Source organism: Patella vulgata, chromosome 1 (genome assembly GCF_932274485.2).
Source record: "Patella vulgata chromosome 1, xgPatVulg1.2, whole genome shotgun sequence".
NCBI classification, from domain to species: Eukaryota; Metazoa; Mollusca; class Gastropoda; family Patellidae; genus Patella; species Patella vulgata.
In genome coordinates this window covers 4,362,031-4,381,408 of record NC_065879.2, presented here as the reverse complement: position 1 = coordinate 4,381,408, position 19,378 = coordinate 4,362,031, and the positions used below count along the sequence as shown (strand labels likewise).

Here is a 19,378-nt window from a genome sequence, read left to right as displayed (position 1 = left end):
CTATGAAAATAATTCTCACACTTTTTTGTTCTTTTTTTTTTTTAAACAAAATTAATCATACAATTTGGATCTAAATAAATGAAAATCAATTCAGAAAAATGAAATTATTTACTATTATTTGTACACCATTGTATCAGTCGAGAAACTTAGTTATGAAGGTTTTATATAGAGTGAAGCTCTAAAGCATTGCGGGAAGCGCGGTGCTTGAGCAAAGCTCTTTTCCGGCAAAACAGGAGCATAACTGAAATTGTCACCCACAGACTGTTGATTAAAAAAATATTCAGACCGGAAGAGGATACACTGGGCAAAACAGGCAACGCGCATGTCAACTTACCATACGCGCCTCAGAACGATTTCTATGATGGGTCTAATCAATGACGTCATATATTTTTGACATCAATGAAAATAATTCTCACACTTTTTTGTTCTTTTTTTAAAAACAAAATGGCTGGGGCTATTTGCCACATGAGGTAAGACAATCAGGAGACTATTTGCTACATGTGGCAAGTCTCCAAACCGCAATTATCAACCGATTTCAATGAAACTTACAGATAACGATAACATTAATAATATCTCAGAGCAGGTAAAATTTCGACCACTTCCGGTTAGCGGTTTCGGAGACATCAGGTTACCACACATTTCATGTGGCACGGCTACAGACCGCATTTACAAACCAATTTCAATGAAACTGGCAGATTATAATAACATTAATAATATCTCAGAGAAGGCAAAATATCGACCACTTCCGGTTAGTGGTTTCGGACATATCAGGTTACCTCACATTTAATGTAGCATGGCTACAGACTGCAATTAAAAACCGATTTCAATGAAACTTACAGAATATGATAACATTAACAAAATCGCAGAGTAGGAAAAATTTCGACAACTTCCGGTTAGCGGTTTCCGAGATATCAGGTTACCAACCGATTTCCATGAAACTTGTAGATTATAATTACATCAACAATATCTCAGAGTAGCCAAAATTTCGACCACTTCCGATCAGCGGTTTCCGAGATATCAGGTTATCACACATTTCATGTGGCACGGCTACAGACCACAATCATCAACCGATTTCCACGAAACTTATAGAATATGATAACATTTATAATATCTAAGAGAAGCCCAGATTTCAACCACTTCCGGTCAGCAGTTCCCGAATTATCAGGTTACCACACATTTTATGTGGCACGGCTACAGACCACAATTATCAACCGATTTCCATGAAACTTACAGAATATAATAACATTAATAATATCTCAGAGTAGCCGAAATTTCGACCACTTCCGGTTAGCGGTTTCCGAGATATCAGGTTACCACACATTTCATCTGACACGGCTACAGACAACAATTATCAACCGATTTCCATGAAACTTCTAGACTATAATAACATTAAGAATAGCCAAAATTTCGACCACTTCCGGTTAGCGGTTTCCGAGATATCAGGTTACCACACATTTCATCTAAAACCGCTAACCGAAAGTGGTAGAAATTTTACTTACTCTGAGATATTATTAATGTTATCCTTATCTGTAAGTTTCATTGAAATCGGTTGATAATTGCGGTACGGAGACTTGCCACATGTGGCAAATAGTCTCCGGATTGTCTTACCACATGTGGCAAATAGTCCCAGCCAAACAAAATTAATGTATATAATTTAGATATAAATAAAAATCAATTTGGAAAAACTAATTATTTAACATTTTTTGTATCACTTGAGAAAATTAATTATGAAGGTTTTATATTTGACAATAATCAGCTTCGCTCTACTCGGACAATTCCTGTTACATATTATTACCATATGAATGATAGGCCTGTTATTTATCTTCGTAGCGCATGGACATGTTCAAATCAATCATGACTTTAAAAATTAAGGACAAAAATGGCTAGTAAACCGAATAAAAGGTAGAAACTAAAAAAATTTTTAAAAGGATATGTTTTGGTTCTTTCTGTAGGGTAGTTTTGAGCCTCATCTTTGATCACGTCCAACGTTTTTGGTGATGTCTTTGTCAAAATTGTTGTCTGCTACAAATAATAAAAACAATCAAATGTCAAGCTTTTGGTATTCGTTGAATGAGCATGCGCCAGAATTCCTTCACTTTCGTTCTGTGATATAAAATGAAAAGAAAACTATTCAAGAAATTTTGCTACTCAAGTATGACAATACTTTGAATTTCGAAATGCAACTCTTCAATGTAATTATAAATGGAATGTAGCTTGAAGTATATCTAGAAATTGCTAAATAATTTATAAATCCATATTCTACAATATTTCGTTTTGAAATGTTTCCAGTTCAAAATATTTTTACCAAAGGAAGCGCAGAGGTTTGTGGGTATTTACACCGGAAGTTATGGTTTGTTTTCAATGGATACGGATGATGTGAAGCTGAATATCAATGGAGTAGAATTTCTTATAGTTTTCCTATTTTGAAAATACGTAGGTTAGAATTAATGAAATATTTAGTAAATTCTAATCTCATCAAAACTATTCTCACCATCAATACTTGTGCCCTTTCGACTGAACGCGGATCGGTTTTATGTGTCGTAACGTAACCCCAAAGGCGAAACCAAAGGCAAAACTAAACTGAATGAAATGAACCATTCATTGCCTGAGAAGAGCGAAGCTGATGTGATTGTTGTTAAATAATATGTAACAGGCATTGCCTGAGTAGAGTGAAGCTAATGTGATTATTGTCAAATATAAAACCTTCATTAGGCCTGAAATGTTTTCTAAAGTATTAATTAGACATTAATTAACTGATTCAGGCCTTAATAAACTCTCAATGGCATCAGATTTCTCTGATATTAAATAGATTAGAATGGTTCAGCGATACTTTGATTTAATCAAATATGGAGGACCGAGACTTAGCTTCGATCAACCAGTACGGTGGTTGAAATCATTGCACACGTCTGTCAAACCTTCAAAGGCTAATATCTTCGCTTGCAATAGAGTAATTTGAATGAAATTTTCAAATTATTCATTTTACATCATCTACTTTCGAACTATTATAACAAGAATGGCTAGGTCTTTATCTAAATCTTACATAATGTATCTTTAAGTTTCTCAATTGATACAAACAATGTTGATATTGTTAAATAATTCCTATTTAGTATTTTCCGAATTGAAATCATTTGTATCATTTGTATGATTAAATTTTTAAAAAAAAGAACAAAACAAAAGTGTGAAAATTACTTATATTGTCATTGAATTTGACGTCAAAAATATGTGATTAGACACGCCATAGAAATATTTCTTCAAGATGCGTAATCTCGCTTTTGCGCTGGATTTGGTAAATTGACTGGCACATTGCTAGTTTTGCCGAGTGTATCCAGTTCTGGTCTGAATTTTTCTTATCAAGTCTGTGGGTGACAGTTTTAGTTACGCTGCTGTGTTACTGGAAGAGAACTTTGCTCGAGCACCACGCTTGAGGTGATGCTTTAGTGCTTCGCTCTATACTAACTAGCCAATAAAATAAATTGAAGCGCACAACCTAGCCATTACAGCAGCATAGGCTCAAAAGTTAGCCTACACCCAAAAATGTTTGTACAGTAAAATCACTGGATCAGATATCAGTGATTCATGCAAAATCCCAATTTGAAACCCCCTAACTCAGAATATAGTTTAAATGAACGTTGTATTATCAAATCAAATGTGATAAACAAAATGTGTTAAATTAGATCTAGTTCTAGTTATAATTTATTTGAGTTCATATGACAAGTGAACATAATTTTATTGAATATGGATTGAGGCAGATTTTGGAAAGGGATTTTCAATTTGCCATTACAAACTAAATATTTCGATAAACACTAGCACTACGAATACAATGTAATGTATAGGCCTATATATGAGCAAAAGATTTATTTATATAAGCTTATTTATTGTAAAAATGAAGTCTTGTCTATTTTATTAGGTTATTATATAATCCCATTGAAGTATATGTTTTTTAAAAACTAATTTTTAAAAAGCTATGGTACGTTTAAATGCTAAAATGTGTCCAAATATCATAACACTCAATTTTTTATACATTTCTTAACATACGTTTGTGTGATTTTCAGATGACAGCTTATTCTTTGATATGTCTCGTACGCCAAGCGGAAGTAAGCACAGTGGTAGTAGTTCCCATCATGTACAGGGTGAGAGTAGAACATCTATCAATGTAAAACTACCATCAGCTAGCACCCAGGGTCGACAAACTGTAAGTCCAGATAGAAAATCAGTATCAGAGATAAAGTTGTCACCATCACCAGCAGTTGTAACTCCTAGAAGTTCATTCTCTGCTACTCTTCAAGGTCAGGAATATGGCCATTCTCATCGAGTCCCATCACCCACCAGTACAGTAAGAACAACATCAGTACTGGCCAGAAGTCTTCGAAATGGTCCACAAAATGAAAAAGAGTAAGTCTCACGTTTTATCGAAATGTGTATATAAGAAAAGACTTGCTTTTGTGTTTATTTTTTAAAGGGACATTATGGGAGATTAGATAACTATACTTTTCCAGTTTATCGTTAAATTTTTGCTAATTCCTTAATATGTTAGTTTTTCACAATCATAAGGTACTATGTGGTGGTATTTGGTTTTATTTAATTAGTATTGGGTAGTATTGGGTAAATCGTTCTGCTGCTTTTGATGTGATATAAATTAAAGAATTTGCCATCCATGGTGATTAAAAATAATTACTGTAGTAATGTACAAGTAGTTTCTCTGTGATATTACAATGTAGTTTCACTATTATTGTGGCTTGATCAGCAAGCCATTATTGACACACAAAAAAATAAATCTTATTGTTGCGAGAATATTTGAACTGTTGAAAACAACACTAACAGCTTTATGTATATTTTTGACTACAGATTAATCAGACAAGCAGCAGCTTCAATCATTGAAAGAGGATGGATAGCACATCGAGACAAACAAATGTTCCGACTATTGAAACATTCGTTATGTGCTGCTGTAAGTACTTTAAATCACAACTGATATTTTCTTTGATTGGCATTTAGTAACTGAACATATTAACACAAGGTACAATTTTATGGATGCGCAATTACTGAGTTTAATACTAAACGATGTTTTGGCGAGGATACTGATCAAGACGAGAGTATCCTGGTCGAAACGTCGCTTAGTAAACATACATTATGCAAGAGCTAAATCTGCCTATTGCAGGTCTTTTATTTCACTATCACTGTTTAGTTGCATGATTGACATGCATGTCACATTTTTCTTTCTTCTACTTTTGTCAACAGGAAACATCCTTATCTTATGAAATTTTACGAAAAGTTTGTCCTGCAGAAGCAGAATTTTTTAAAGATAAAAGTTCTCAAATTAAAGTTAGATTCAGGTAATTATAATACATGTCAATGTATGGTACATCGAAAATAGTGGTGCACACAAGCTTCCATATTCAAAACTTCACAATGTGTGGGTGTATATTATTATTATTACAACATAATTATAGTGCATCCTTTCATATAACATGTTCAGGGGCACTTTACAAAGTGAAAATATAATCATAAATAAACAACAAGATTATGGACATGTTCAACAATTCAATAAGAATACGAAATGAAATGAAATGGGGTTTAACGTCCTACTGTTCTGCACTGACTGGACTAATGAAGTTGGGCTTACGCCATACAGTGTGCTATGAGGGAAATTTTGCTTGGGCAGCGGCATTATGGCCTACTCTGATATCTAATTCCAACTGTCAAGGGATCTTTTACGTACATGCCAATGTGTACACAGGACCTTTTTTTTTTGTCCCATCTGAACGACTAGACAGCTGTCCTTGTCAGACCCTCCGTCCTGCACCACTGACAAGGGGCATCCACCTCGGAAAATCACAATGAACTTTCTCGGCCAATGCAGGGATCGAACATGCGACACACCCAGCTAGCGAGCCAGCGTCTTAACCACTTAGCCACCGTGGCCCCCTATAAGAATACAGTTAAAGGGATGACCACATAAATGTTAAATATAATGAAATTTAAAGCTAAAAAGTGATCTTTCAATAGCAATTTAGGTCTTAAAGTCCATATTCGTATTTATTTTGGAATATTGGGCAGGTAAGGATGCTACAATGTTTGATGGTCAGTATGGTTACATGTTGTACTAGAGACCTAATATTTAAAATAGCACAAAGATCCTTCTATCTAATGTTAATATCAATTTCAGAATGTATACATTGATTTATTTCAAATAGTATATTACGCACTTGTAAAAAATCAAATAGCACAAAAGTTTCTATGTATTATGCTTGAATGTAATGTATTGTAAGCTATTTCTGTATGACAAGGAGTAAGGTCGCCTGTCCAACCTCGTGGGTTTTTCTCCGGGTCCTCCGGTTTCCTCTTACTGCCAAAGACCCCTACGCATAAGCCAATTATTGAAATTAAATTGAACCATGTGCAAGTCTCGAAATGACCTAGTTTGTGTTGAGTGGACATTAAACCACATTGCTCTCTTTCTGTGTAGTATAATATATATATCTTCTATAAGTTTGAAACATTGTTGATTTACAGGTTTGGTGGAGGTGAATTCCCTCCAATGATCTTTTTCAAAGTATTTTCTCATAATAATGGAAAAGGATTAAAATATTTGAGTGGCAAGAAATTAATCCGAGGAGCAACAGAGGTAGGCTAATGTTTAGATTTTCAATTTATAACTTTTTCTTAGAACTCTCCTAGTAATTATATATCAAAATGAATTTGATGTTTGAATCATTCTTTTGCAAGCAGCTTCTTATTAACCTTTAAAGGAGCTAAATCGCTAATATTTGGCACCTAGAAATTGACACAAATGGGTCGCATTGTTAATGTAATATGAATGTATATAAACTGATTTATGTTCAATCGCAATCTGGTTAAAACACAGATCCTATTTCGTTTCGTTTTTATAGTTCAAAATTTCGTTGTCCTTGTCTTTACTACACTTGGATCTGGAAGAGTTGTTATTTAACTCGTGTTCTGAATGGTGTCAGGGATAAGCCAATGAAACGGTCTGTTACGGCGAGGTTTAGGTGTGTTTTGCACGGAACTGTGGGTAATCCACTAGTAACATCAATGCTGATTGGTTAATCAAATGTCTCCATCAACAATAATAATTAAATATTACTGTTAAACATAAATTATGCAAGAGCTAAATCTGCCTATTGCATGTCTTTCTTTAGGCCTGAAATGTTACATAAACTATTAATTAGAATTTATTAACATGAAAGACCGTAATCAACTCTCAATGCCATCTTAAGTGTCAGATGTTCACTGGATTTGAATCTGATTTGCTGCTAAACGCTCATTGATGATTTAATCCAAAAATGGATAACCAAGACTATGATTTTTTTTTTATTGTACAGACTTTAGTAATGATGATCGAGGCTAGGCCTAAAATTCAGCATATTCTCTTTACATTATCTAGTTTTTAACTATTATTATAGTGAGAACTGCCAGCTCTTTATCTAATATCCCATAATGCCCCTTTAATAATAGTATAGTACTGAAAAGGTTAATGATAAGTTGATAATATGTGATTTGTTTCATTTCGGAAGCTAGAAATCTATTTTTGGTGTAGCATTTTACATGTACGGGGAAAGCAACATGATCTTTTCAGTGCTTTGGGCGTCTGGTGGTCTTAACCTAGTTCAGCTCTGAACGTAGGTCTCATTACACTCGCCCTATTGAATCCTTGTTGAAAAAGTATCGCGCACCCCCCCCCCAGTCAATTTTACTGGGCAACTTTTTACTGCTAAACGGTTGTGTGTCTGTGATTGCCTGAACAATGTAAAGGAACATTTTAGTGAGAAAATAAGGCTGTGCTTTCCTCGCTAGAGTCAGTATGTGCAACACAACATGCTGTTAAATATATGCCCCCTTCCGCTAAATGGCTTGGCAGAAGCCATTGAAATCTAAATATAGGGTAACACACAAATTTACGTAACTTGGCCATATATAACGAAATGAAATTTAGGTTAACTGGATGGAAAAATTGGTATCCGAGGTGAGCTAGTCTTAATCCAGCCCTGAGGATAAGATAACCAAAAATATATAAAGGTGGATGACGGACGATTGCCACACACTTTTACCAAATGGTATTTAACAGCCTAATAATAGTTGTAACCCTAACCTAATTGCTTTTTTCAGGCTGCCGAAGATTCCCTCAAGTTAATGGGTAATCGTTTATTTTATGATCACATGATACAAGATGCTATTCATCATCATCAATATAAAATAACAGATGAGGTGGATATTACTACACTAAAAGATTATATGCAGGTTAGTCAATACATTTATATATATCTAAAACACAGATCCTATTTCATTTCATTTTTTATAGTTCTAAATTTCGTTTTGCTTGTCTGTACTACACTAGGATCTGGAAGAGTTGTTATACAACCCGCATTCTGGTTGATGTGAGGGATTAGCTAACGGTCTGTTAGGGTGAGATTTTGACATGATGACCACAGAACTTTGGGTAAAGCACTAGAAACATCAACGCTGATTGGTTAGTCAAATGTCTGACATCATTACATGTAAGGTCAAAAGCCACTTGTATGATCCCTGACGCAACCTCCCACTGAAACTTGGCAGATCTTCATATAGTGTAGGTCATCAAAAGTATAAAAAGATGAAACGGAATATAAATCTGTATTTTAATCAGATTGGGTGGCAGAGAAAATAATATAACATCCCTGTCTTTGTAGTAAAACTTGAAAATATATTTTACCTGAAGTACTTTCTATTGTGTCTTTTTTGTAAATCATTGATTTGTTTTCCATTTTGAGTGAAGTCTGTATCATTACAGGCCTGGAATGTAAAGTGCAGTGGACGCTTACAGCTTGCCCCCAGATTCTCCTGTTTTTTTCATTGCTGGTCTCCTGTTTTTTCTTATCTGGGGGTTGACATGTCTGCCCCAGATCCATTCACTTTAAGATCACTTGATCTGATATGTACATTTGTATTCCTGCGCCAAACAAATTAGTTTTTGGTATATAATTTGGTATATAATTCCTCCCACAGCTAAAGACACCTAGACGCATGCGAATTATTGAAATAAAGTTGAACTACATGTATATGTTATACCCGAAATGACCTAGTTTTGGTGAATGGACTTACTATTAAACTCTCTCTCTCTCTCTCTCTCTCTCTCTCTCTCTCTCTCGCTCTCTCTCTCTCTCTCTCTCTCCCTCTCCTCCTGCACTATTAAATGTATCACAAAGTTGTTTTGAATTGTATTTAGGCCATATCAATTTGATTTTCTGTTCTTCAGGGAACCTCTGTTCAAATTTTGCTATATTATTGTTTCGTTAAAAGACGTTTTAAAAACCGAATTGAGTTGCGCTGTTCAAAATCTTTTACACTAGTTCCTAATTTTTAAGTTTTGAAATTTTAAACAAAAAACATCTTTCATGAGATTGGCCTTATTTATATATAGGCATACAATGCTGTTCATTTTGATTTGGGGAGCCAAGGTGGCTAATTGGTTAAGACGCTGGCTCAATAGCCTGGAGGTCGGGTGTTCTATCCCTGCATTGGCCGAGAAAGTTCATCTGGATTTTCCGGCGTGGTTTCCCCTTGTCAGTGGTGCAGAACGGACGGCCTGACAAGGATAGGTGTCTAGTCCTTCGGATGAGACAAAAAACCACGGTCCCGTGTATATATTGGAATGCACGTAAAAGATCCCCTGGCAGTTGGAATTCGATATAAGAGTAGGCGATAGTGCCGGTGTCCGGGCAAAATGTCCCTCATAGCACACTGTATTTCATTTCATTTTGATTTTTCAGTATATTGCCATCTTAGATGAAACACCTGCTTATCTTGGTGGTAAAGATAATTTTTGGAGAAAGTTAACGTTAGATGGTTAGTATATGTGCTATTTTATTTTTAAAAAACACAACAACATTTATATTAGAAACATTTGTTATTTCATGTACATTTCATTTAAGTCACTGTTTATAATTAAAACAATTTATCGGTGGTTTATCATTAGTTCAATCGGCTAGTTACTACCACAGACTCCCGTAACATGGAAAATATTTCAAAAATAACATCAAACTATGACTAAGTATATGTCTAAAGTCTGTTACGTCCATGTTCGTAAGCGAGATTATCAAATAACTGGTCGTACGTAACTAACGTACGAAAATTAAATGGTAGCTGGCTTTTTTTTCGCACGTACACAGTGAATGGCCATTTTGCTCAGTAATCCCAGCCAGAATTTGGCTATTTTTTTAAAATTGAGTTAAAGTTTTAAATTTTTGTTTAGAACTGAAATAAATTAACTTTTAGTCAATCCCCACGCTAAAAACAGTAACAGAATTGATTGTGTATAACTGAAATAGACAGGACCGAAGCACAAAATAGTGCCAATATGCCGACGTCAAATCTAGAGTTGTAGATGATGTTATTTTTGTGAAAAATCATTGGAAGAAGCGATAAGACGTTCTGTACGGATTATACAGTCCTAAAGGCTACAAGAAGGCTATTGTTTACAATGTAACATTGTGTCTTGTAATGTTGATAATGATCATAATGATGGTGTTTACATTTGTTTGTTGATGTGACCTCATGACCTGTGACGTTTAGATAACGTCATTTGGATATCATGGCTATTCACTGTGTCAGAGTCACTTCTCTGCAGGTAGGGTGAGTCTGTCGTTCAGATTGATAACTGGTCTGATTCCAATTTCTAACTCATGTTCAAATATTGGTGTATATAAATGGGAAAGCGAGGCTAAGTCTTGAATGTACCAGTGCCCTGGTTACCACAATGGACCTTGTGAAAACTACAAACAGTGAAAACTTGCCTCAGTAATTTGAATGAAAATTTCACTATTTCATTTTACATTATCTATTTTTTAGCTGTTATAGCAAATATAGTCAGCTCTTTATCTAAATCTTACATAATGTATCTTTAATTAAGAAGTTCACATATAGTAGGGTGACCTGTGCACCCAAAATTTTCGATACAGAAAGTTGGTCTCAACACGGCGAATGTACCCGCTTCAGTGGATTATCTCGAAGTGATTTCTCGCTTACTATGAACTATGATAATACTCAGCGGTAGTGTCTATGATACTATAAATAGCCATTGCACGTGCAATTCTTTACACATCTATCAACTATTACAGTCGTAAAAAATCTATTGTTGGCGATTCTGAATAGCAGTAACATTTAGCTTATTGGTTATTACAGCAGCTTTAGATATTACGTTCGTTTTATTTTTTAAATTTGCTTTATCATTGACTGTACCATTAGGAGCGGCATCTTTTGGTTTAGTACAAATAATATCTCTGAAATACTTGCGTTGGGCAAGAACATGATACTAGCACTAGCAGTAGTTTCATTTTACTTTCAACAGTTGTTGAGTTGCCCAACGTGTGTGTTTCTAAATCCAATTTATTGTTCCAGCTTTCTGTTATGTTTCGTAAAAAAGTAGTCTTGATTATCCCGCCCTGTTAATCAAGCGTAGAATGGTCGGTAGACTGGTTAAGTGAGACTACTTTCAAAACAAGAGCGTAACCTATTTCTTACTCACATGTGCTTGGATGTTATGGCCGACACTCGGAACCATCTTTCAGTGTATTATTTATGGATGATTAAATGGTCATAGCTTATTTAGTACAACATGGCCGTTTATTTAGTGACTATAAATGTTTGAAGCTGATTTAAGGCTTGGTGTATATATAGATATTGTGGTGTAATTGTCGAGATATTTGGAGATATTTATTTATGGTGGGGCACCCTACATATAGCTAACATTTTCTACTCTTCTTTTGTGAATGAATCTGATCATATTTATTTTTTAGTTTTACCCAGACATACAATATTTTATGATATTGTGGATTATGCTTATAATAATCGTCTTTCTACACGATTAAAAGAGGAGATAACTCTACTGATGATACAACCTTTATCTCAAGAAATAAAGTTACAACAGATAAATGCAATAGCTCAAATGAGGTATTACTGGAAATATTTATCATAATATGCATGTTTTTGTTCTTTCTAATGTCAGACTGCTATCGTCCTGACATACTTCTCACAGTGTTTCGTTTGATTAGAGTTTATCCCACTTAGCACTGCTGTAATGGAAGCAAATTTCTGTTCCAAATTTTGACTGGTCAATAGTCCGATTAACAACCAATAGCTAACTGCGTAACAATATCATTACGCTTTAAACAGAGCTCCAAATTGGACCAAATATGTTTACATAACGTCACATCTTGACTCACGATTTTATTACGTCCAATTAATCAGTGCATAGCAGAAAAACTAATTGCGTGACAATCAAGGCTATTAAAATGCATACAATGTAAACAATACTGTTTGGAGATGAACAATACTTTCACTGTTTTTTATAACTTAAAACAGTGTCCAAATTTTTAGGGAAGACCCCAGATTAAACGAAGGTCTGTCATGTTGCTGTACTTAGGAGAGATTTGATTGAACGGGAAGAATAGACACACTCCCTAAAAATCTCAAGTATCAGAAGCCAATCCACCAATGGCCAGAGATGGATTACTCGGGCCATTGCTTCAGGAATATGTGGTCCTGAGGAGTTAAAGTTTTGAGTCCTGCAAGATTTACCTGATTCTATATTATTTATAATTCAATGTGAATTATCTACCACTTGGTGAAAACTGATCCATAAAAAGAAAAATTCAATATCATATCACAACATGTTTGAATTCTTCTTTCATATAGATCACCATGGATACCAAACATCCCTGTACCTACACCCAAATCAGCTTTGAACAACCAGTCTGCAGGCAGACGTACAAAACAAGCGAGACTTAGAGCTTTAAAAATGAGAAGAATGTATGGTCTGGATGATAAAGTAATTGCATATTTAATTTTAGATATTAAATGAATTTAAACTACCATAATTGATGTGTCCACTGTGGTTTAATTGATATTGGATTTTGCAACAATCTGATTAAAATTAGATCTATATTTCGTTTCGTTTTTTTATACTTTCGATGGCGTAGACTACATGAAGATCGGACCAGTTGTAGTGGAAGGTCGCGTCATTTGTTATACGAGCGGCTTTTGATCTTATGACGTCAGACATTGATTAATCAATCAGTGTTGACGTTTCTAGTGGTTTACCTACAGTTCTGTGCATCGCACGCCAAGAATTTGCCCTAACAGACCGTTTCATAGTCTAATCCCTCACTTCAACCAGAACGCTGGTAATATAACAACTCTTCTAGATCCTAGTTTAGTAATGACAAGTAAAACAAAAGTTTGAACTATAAAAAACGAAATCTGTGTTTTAATCAGATCGTTTCACAAGCTAGACAAGTTTATGATTTATTTAGAGGCTGTTTTCAATGGATTTTTTTTATCTAATTTTTCAGTTCCGTCTTGGTGAAAATTACATAATGTGTGTGGCTTTTTTTTCAGAATCAAACTGCTAATGCTGATGATGAAACGTATTTAGCTCATTCTACATATTTAGATATGATGAACGGTGGTGATAACGATGATGACTGGGAACAGGAAGCTAATAAACTATATGAATGGACACAAGATTTATCATTCCATGATGATCTAGTAGCTACACCAAGACTTCTAGCACCATCATAGTCAATCTACTTAAAATACAGATCTATATTTCATTTCGTTTTTTATACTTTCGATGGCCCATACTACATGAAGATCTGACCAGTTGTAGCAATAGGTCGCGTCAGACATTTGATTAACCAATCAGCATTGATGTTACTAGCAGATTACCCACAATTCCATGCAAAATATGCCTAAAGTTTGTCGTAACAGACCGTTTCATTGGCTTATTTCTCACACTATTCAGAACACGTCAATGATAACAACTTTTCCAGATCCTAGTGTAGTAAAGACAAGTAAACAAAATTTTGAACTATAAAAACGAAACGAAATAGGATCTGTGTCTTAATCTGATTGCATCTTAGTAATAATACTATCAATTGAACAATTTATGAATCATAGGGCAGTTAACAAATTCAATTTATCTGCCATGATGATCTAGTAGCTACACCATGACTTCTGGCACCATCTTAGTAATAAATACTAACAGTTGAACAGTTTATGAATCATAAGATAGTTAAACATACATTATGCAAGAGCTAAATCTGCCTATTGCAGGTCTTTCTTTAGGCCTGAAATGTTATCTAAATTATTTATTAGACATTAATTAACTTATCCAGACCATAATAAACTATTAATGTCATCGCTAGCCTACAATATTTACTGGATTAGAATCTGATCTGCTGCTCAACGCTCATTGATGATTAAATCAAAAAATGGATAATCAAGACTATGTTTTTTATCGAACAGACTTTAGTAATGATGATCGAGGCTAGGACTAAAATTGAATCACTAAATTCTTAGTTCAGAGTGGATCAATTTGACTGAAATTTTCAGCAAATTCTCTTTACATTATCTAGTTTTTAACTATTATAGTGAGAACTGCCAGCTCTTTATTTAATCTCCCATAATGTATCTTTAACAATTTCAATTTATCTGCCATACTACCTTGATTTGAAATTATGGACAGCACATGATAGTGTTTCATCAGTTAAAGATGCATTATGTAAAAGAGCTAAATCTGCTTATTGTAGGTCTTTATTTTGGCTTCAAATTTTACATAAACTATTATTTAGGTATTTATTAACATGACAAGCTTCTAATCAACGCTCTAGGCAATTGTATGGCTGACATTTAGTCTTGATTGTCTAGTATTGTTGCTATGATATTAAACAATCTGTGCTACATCTTTCAACACCCATAACTTTGTTCAGAATAAAGTAATTTGAATGAAATTTTCAATATATTCATTTTGAATTATCCTTTTTTTAAAACTATTATAACAAGAATGACCAGCTGTTTATCTAAATCTTACATAATGCATCTTTAAAAGAAGAGATAACAACACTTTACTATTTGGTGATGTGTGCCAAATTCCAATTTGTGAGAATGAGTATTAATATTTGGTTAGCAGTTGATTTTTAAATCTTCAACAGTAATTGTTATCCTTTAAGAAAGGTAATAAATTATATAAAAATCTGTAAAGTTTTAGATATTTACATATAATCATGTCCACAGGTCTCATAAAAATATGAATTATATAAAGCACAAAACCATAATATTTTAATTAAAGCAATATTTTGTTGAAGGTTCTGTCAACGTTATCAACGTTACGAATTATATTGATGGTATTTTTGTGTCGAAATAAAACATATATTGGTTCAATTTAAAAACTTATGTGATAAATAATTTATGTTTAATATTAATTGTGATATATTTAAATAATTATATTAAAGTAAATCTTTTATTTTTTTGTTGTGTACATTTAGATATAAAATTAAAATAAATTCATTTATTAATGATTGAAGAATGTGAGTTAATTGAACTTGAATGAACTCCAAAATGAGTAAGTGGATTGAGTTTGTATGTTCCCTACTAAAACTTTACCGAAATATGTAATTGGATAGGCATGGAATCGGGATTCATCAATGGTTTAGGAAAACACATATCAGACAGGTAGATACAGGGTACCTGTACGTGAAAAAAGCATTATGGATTGGCAGTGTGCCTATGAAGGTGAAAGGCGAACAACATTTATCTATTTGTGGATGGCAGGATGGTTAGCACGTGCACACTGTATCATAAGGTCTGTCATTGAGTCAACTGGCATGGTTTTGATTCCCCGGTTGTACATGACAAGGAGGGGGGTACCTGTCCAATGTTGTGGGTTTTCTATGGGTCCTCCGGTTTCCTCCCACTGCTAAAGACCCTGATGGGCAAGTGATATATTGCAATAAAATTGAACCATATGTTAGCATGTGCGCGCTGTATCATAAGGCCTGTCATTGAGTCCACTGGCACAAGCGAATTATTGAAATAAAATTGAACTTTGTGTTAGTCCCGAAATGACCTAGTTTATGTCGATTGGACGTTAAACCCCATCTCTCTCTCTTTCAAGGAAATAAAACAAAATAATTATCTCCCTTTAGTCTTCAGCTGAACAACTCATTACATGTCTGTGCCGTTACGGATTAAACCCTTACAATCACAAACAAAATTTCTTTTTTGGAACATGAGGACTGTTGATAAGATATGTTAAGTATAGAAGTTTCGCTAAAATAAATATTAAAAAGAAGCAAAATAAAAAACAAAAGTAGTCTAACAGCGGGTTATCTCCCTTTAGTCTCCAGACTGTCTTCTTTATCCTTTCAATTCTTTTTGAACTGGAAGCGTTGTTTTTCATCATAATATTGTTTCCATATTATAAAGTTAAAACAAAGAAATGACACTTCTCTGATATTTACTTTTCTCGCAAACATGCAGCACAATTTTCAATTATCGTAATCAGACTTGTTATCCGAGAGTCTAAATCAGAGTAATCTCCCTGGAACTGTCATTGACGTCATTACTTTTCGCGTTCCTACGGAAGTGCCTGTGAAATATTTTGGCAGTGCCAATTTATTCCTGACATTATGACAGCTTTGAATCTGTATTTATCAACATGCAGATATGTTATGAAAGCTGACCCCAATAACCGCTCATCATGGTCTGAACTTTACAAATACATACCGTATATGAGACAAATATTTGCCTGTTGTGTTTGCGGCAAAATTCTTCACAAACCGAAATGTCCATCTCATAATGTTTGTCAACATCACGTGTGCACTGGTTGTCTTGGTGGCAAAATGCGCCTGAAACCTGGGTGTAGTTGGTGCCGAGATCCTAGCGTTTTCATAGACAGCACTTCAGTACGAATTATGATTTTATGTTTTAAAACTTTATGTGAATATATTTATAATTCTTCTATTGGTATACAACTTTTGTCCGAATCGTCAAATTCAAAGGCAAGCTCAAGTGAACGAACAAATTTACTGTCAGTGCTTCTCGAAGTTCGACAATTTAAAGATGACTACGACTGTAATGATGTCAGTCCCGCCTTTCTTTTCCCACCTATGATAACCCCTTGTTCTGAATCGAGTAAAAAGGGAAGAAAAAGAAAACAAATCAGTGATGTAGCATCAGATTCCCATTCTCTATGTTCCTCCGGTGGTGGGGATAATGCGCCATCACCCAGTCCACCAGTGTTAACACGTTATGATAACGACTTGACAGTTAAAACCACTCTGGATGACAGTGTATCATCGACAACAGATATCAAAAGTGATGACAGTAGTAGTCCTATTGATGTTGTGACTGTCAGTCCATCAGATGATGTGACGTCTAATTTATTTGAATCTGGACCACCTTGTTTACAAAAGATAACAGAGAGAAAAAGACCCAAAGTGAAGACATATCGGAATTCGAATTTATCCAAAAATGGACCCAAAAAGAAACAATTTAGTGGTGAAGCTCCAGTGATGGAGATGTGTGGGAACAAGGCTAAAACTGAAGGCATTTCTTTTGACCCACCGTGTAAACGAACAAGAACTTCAAATCCAATTGATATGTTGAAAAGAAAAATATGTAAATGTGCTAGAAACAATCAGCCTAGTCCTTTAACCTGCCTTGGACAAAGATGCCCATGTTACAGTAATAAAAGGGCCTGTGTAGGGTGTATGTGTCGAGGTTGTCGTAACCCGCGACATGAAAAAGATCCTTCAGTTTTCTCTGAAAATGATTTAACATTGAAAGATAACTCACTCTCTCTTGTTGTTGGTAATCGTAACTAATATTTTTGTATTTGTTAGCACTTGTTCGGTCATTTTCTGTGGGAGATGATGTTAACTTATTTTTGTAAAAAGACATGATATGTTGTTAAATGTACATGCTGTCATTTGCACTTGAAAGAATCATTGTTAATAGTATTTTAAACTATCATGGAGTCTATATGAATTTTTATTTATGAATGATATTGATTCAGGTTACATTTCTGAATCAAACTATTTTTTGTCACATCATTCAAGCCTGGAAATAAGGTACCTGTCACAGACAATGTCTGGCACCGATTCAGGCATTGTCAGGCACTAAACATCTGGTGCCTCGATCACGTGCCTGTCATTTTGTTGGGCACTGATTTGTCTTTTCTATTGATATTATTAATACATGTCTGGCACTAAGTTGAAAATGTCAGGTACTATTTCATTAGTGTCTGACATTTCGTCGGGTACATCTAAAACTGTCATTTCCAGGCCTGCCACATAATTACTCTTCAGCTGACAGCTATTATGGTTTATTTACTGACTTAACTTTCATCGTACCTTTCTGAAAATTGTTGGGTTACATGTATATCATATTTATGGCATTGTACTTAATAAAAGTAAAAATATGTACATGTAGCCCCATTAATTTTAACACATTTCTATTAATGATCACCTCATATGTTAAAGAAAGTGTATATACTGAATAGTAATGTAATGTGATTTTTTGTTTTTCTTTATTTTTAAATTTAAAAATAAACTTTCCAGTGTAAAGTAAAGAAGAAATCTATGAAAACTATGATTTAAACATTTTTTTTTTCTTTTACCTTTGCTATATTTTCATGAAATAGGGTTAAGGTAATCCCTGCTGTATACAAATTTTTTTTCTAGAAGCCTTTTTCTTATTTAGATTTGATATGTCTCTTGTACTCTGTTTTGATATGTTCTTTACATTAACTACTGTATTGAAGTATTGAATACCTGTTATATCATATTTATACGAAATTTTCCTTAAGGTGATTACCATAAGTTATTCTTAGTTCAATTTATATTTTTAAAAGGCATTCTTGAAGGTTTTTTCCTTCGGTATATTATATGTACGTTTCTAATAGAGATTAGGAATCAGAACAAATTAAATTTATTAGGTATATTTTACATGTATTGTGCCAGATCATTTTCTTCATCGGTATTTTTTAAAAAATTAAAAAAGAGAAAAATTTATTGAACATTTGTGACCCATGACACAGAATAATGAATCTGAAGTCACTGATTTACGAAAATGTGGACATTTTTTAAACAAATATTTTCTTTTATTTTAGTTTGGTTTATTTGGTAAATCTAAAATTTGGCCTTTCAAGTTATGTTATTAAAAATGATATTTTTAGCCCATTTTTGTTTGTATCGTAAATCAATGAGTTGTGATTTCGACTCGTTTTGCTATCACATTTATCACTTTTTTTTTTTGTTGAACTTAGAGATTTGTGTTTATTTGTTGATGTTTGACTATTATTAAAAAACTGTTGTTAAATTTTAGGCATTTCTTCTTATTTTTGGGGGGGTGGGTGGCTATGGCCGAATGGTTAGCACGTGCGCGCTGTATCATAAGGCCTGTCATTGAGTCAACTGGCGTGGTTTCGAATCCCCGGTTGTACGTGACAAGGAGTAGGGTCGCCTGTCCAACCTTGTGGGTTTTCTCCGGGTCCTCCGGTTTCCTCCACTGCTAAAGACCCCTAAGCGCAAGCGAATTATTGAAA

General features: G+C 34.2%; 2 protein-coding genes across 3 annotated transcripts; both read left to right on the top strand.

Moving 5' to 3' along the window:
* The first annotated feature begins 2,327 nt into the window (after positions 1-2,327).
* LOC126808493 (uncharacterized protein CXorf58) lies at positions 2,328-15,335 on the top strand. 2 transcript variants are annotated; one of them, XM_050533243.2, is made up of 10 exons: positions 2,328-2,437; positions 4,053-4,392; positions 4,846-4,945; positions 5,236-5,330; positions 6,511-6,622; positions 8,125-8,256; positions 9,765-9,840; positions 11,790-11,943; positions 12,688-12,820; positions 13,390-15,335. In XM_050533243.2, exons 2-10 carry the CDS (start codon positions 4,073-4,075, stop codon positions 13,570-13,572), a joined length of 1,305 nt encoding a protein of 434 aa, XP_050389200.1. In that variant the 5' UTR covers positions 2,328-2,437; positions 4,053-4,072; the 3' UTR covers positions 13,573-15,335. The 2 variants fall into 2 exon arrangements, with proteins under 2 accessions (XP_050389200.1, XP_050389201.1); XM_050533244.2 differs by having other exon boundaries at positions 2,340-2,433.
* A 1,025-nt stretch (positions 15,336-16,360) lies between these two features.
* Positions 16,361-19,139, top strand: LOC126808496 (E3 ubiquitin-protein ligase MSL2). Its single transcript, XM_050533256.2, has one exon. It carries the CDS (start codon positions 16,461-16,463, stop codon positions 17,655-17,657), a length of 1,197 nt encoding a protein of 398 aa, XP_050389213.1. The 5' UTR covers positions 16,361-16,460; the 3' UTR covers positions 17,658-19,139.
* Positions 19,140-19,378: the final 239 nt, after the last annotated feature.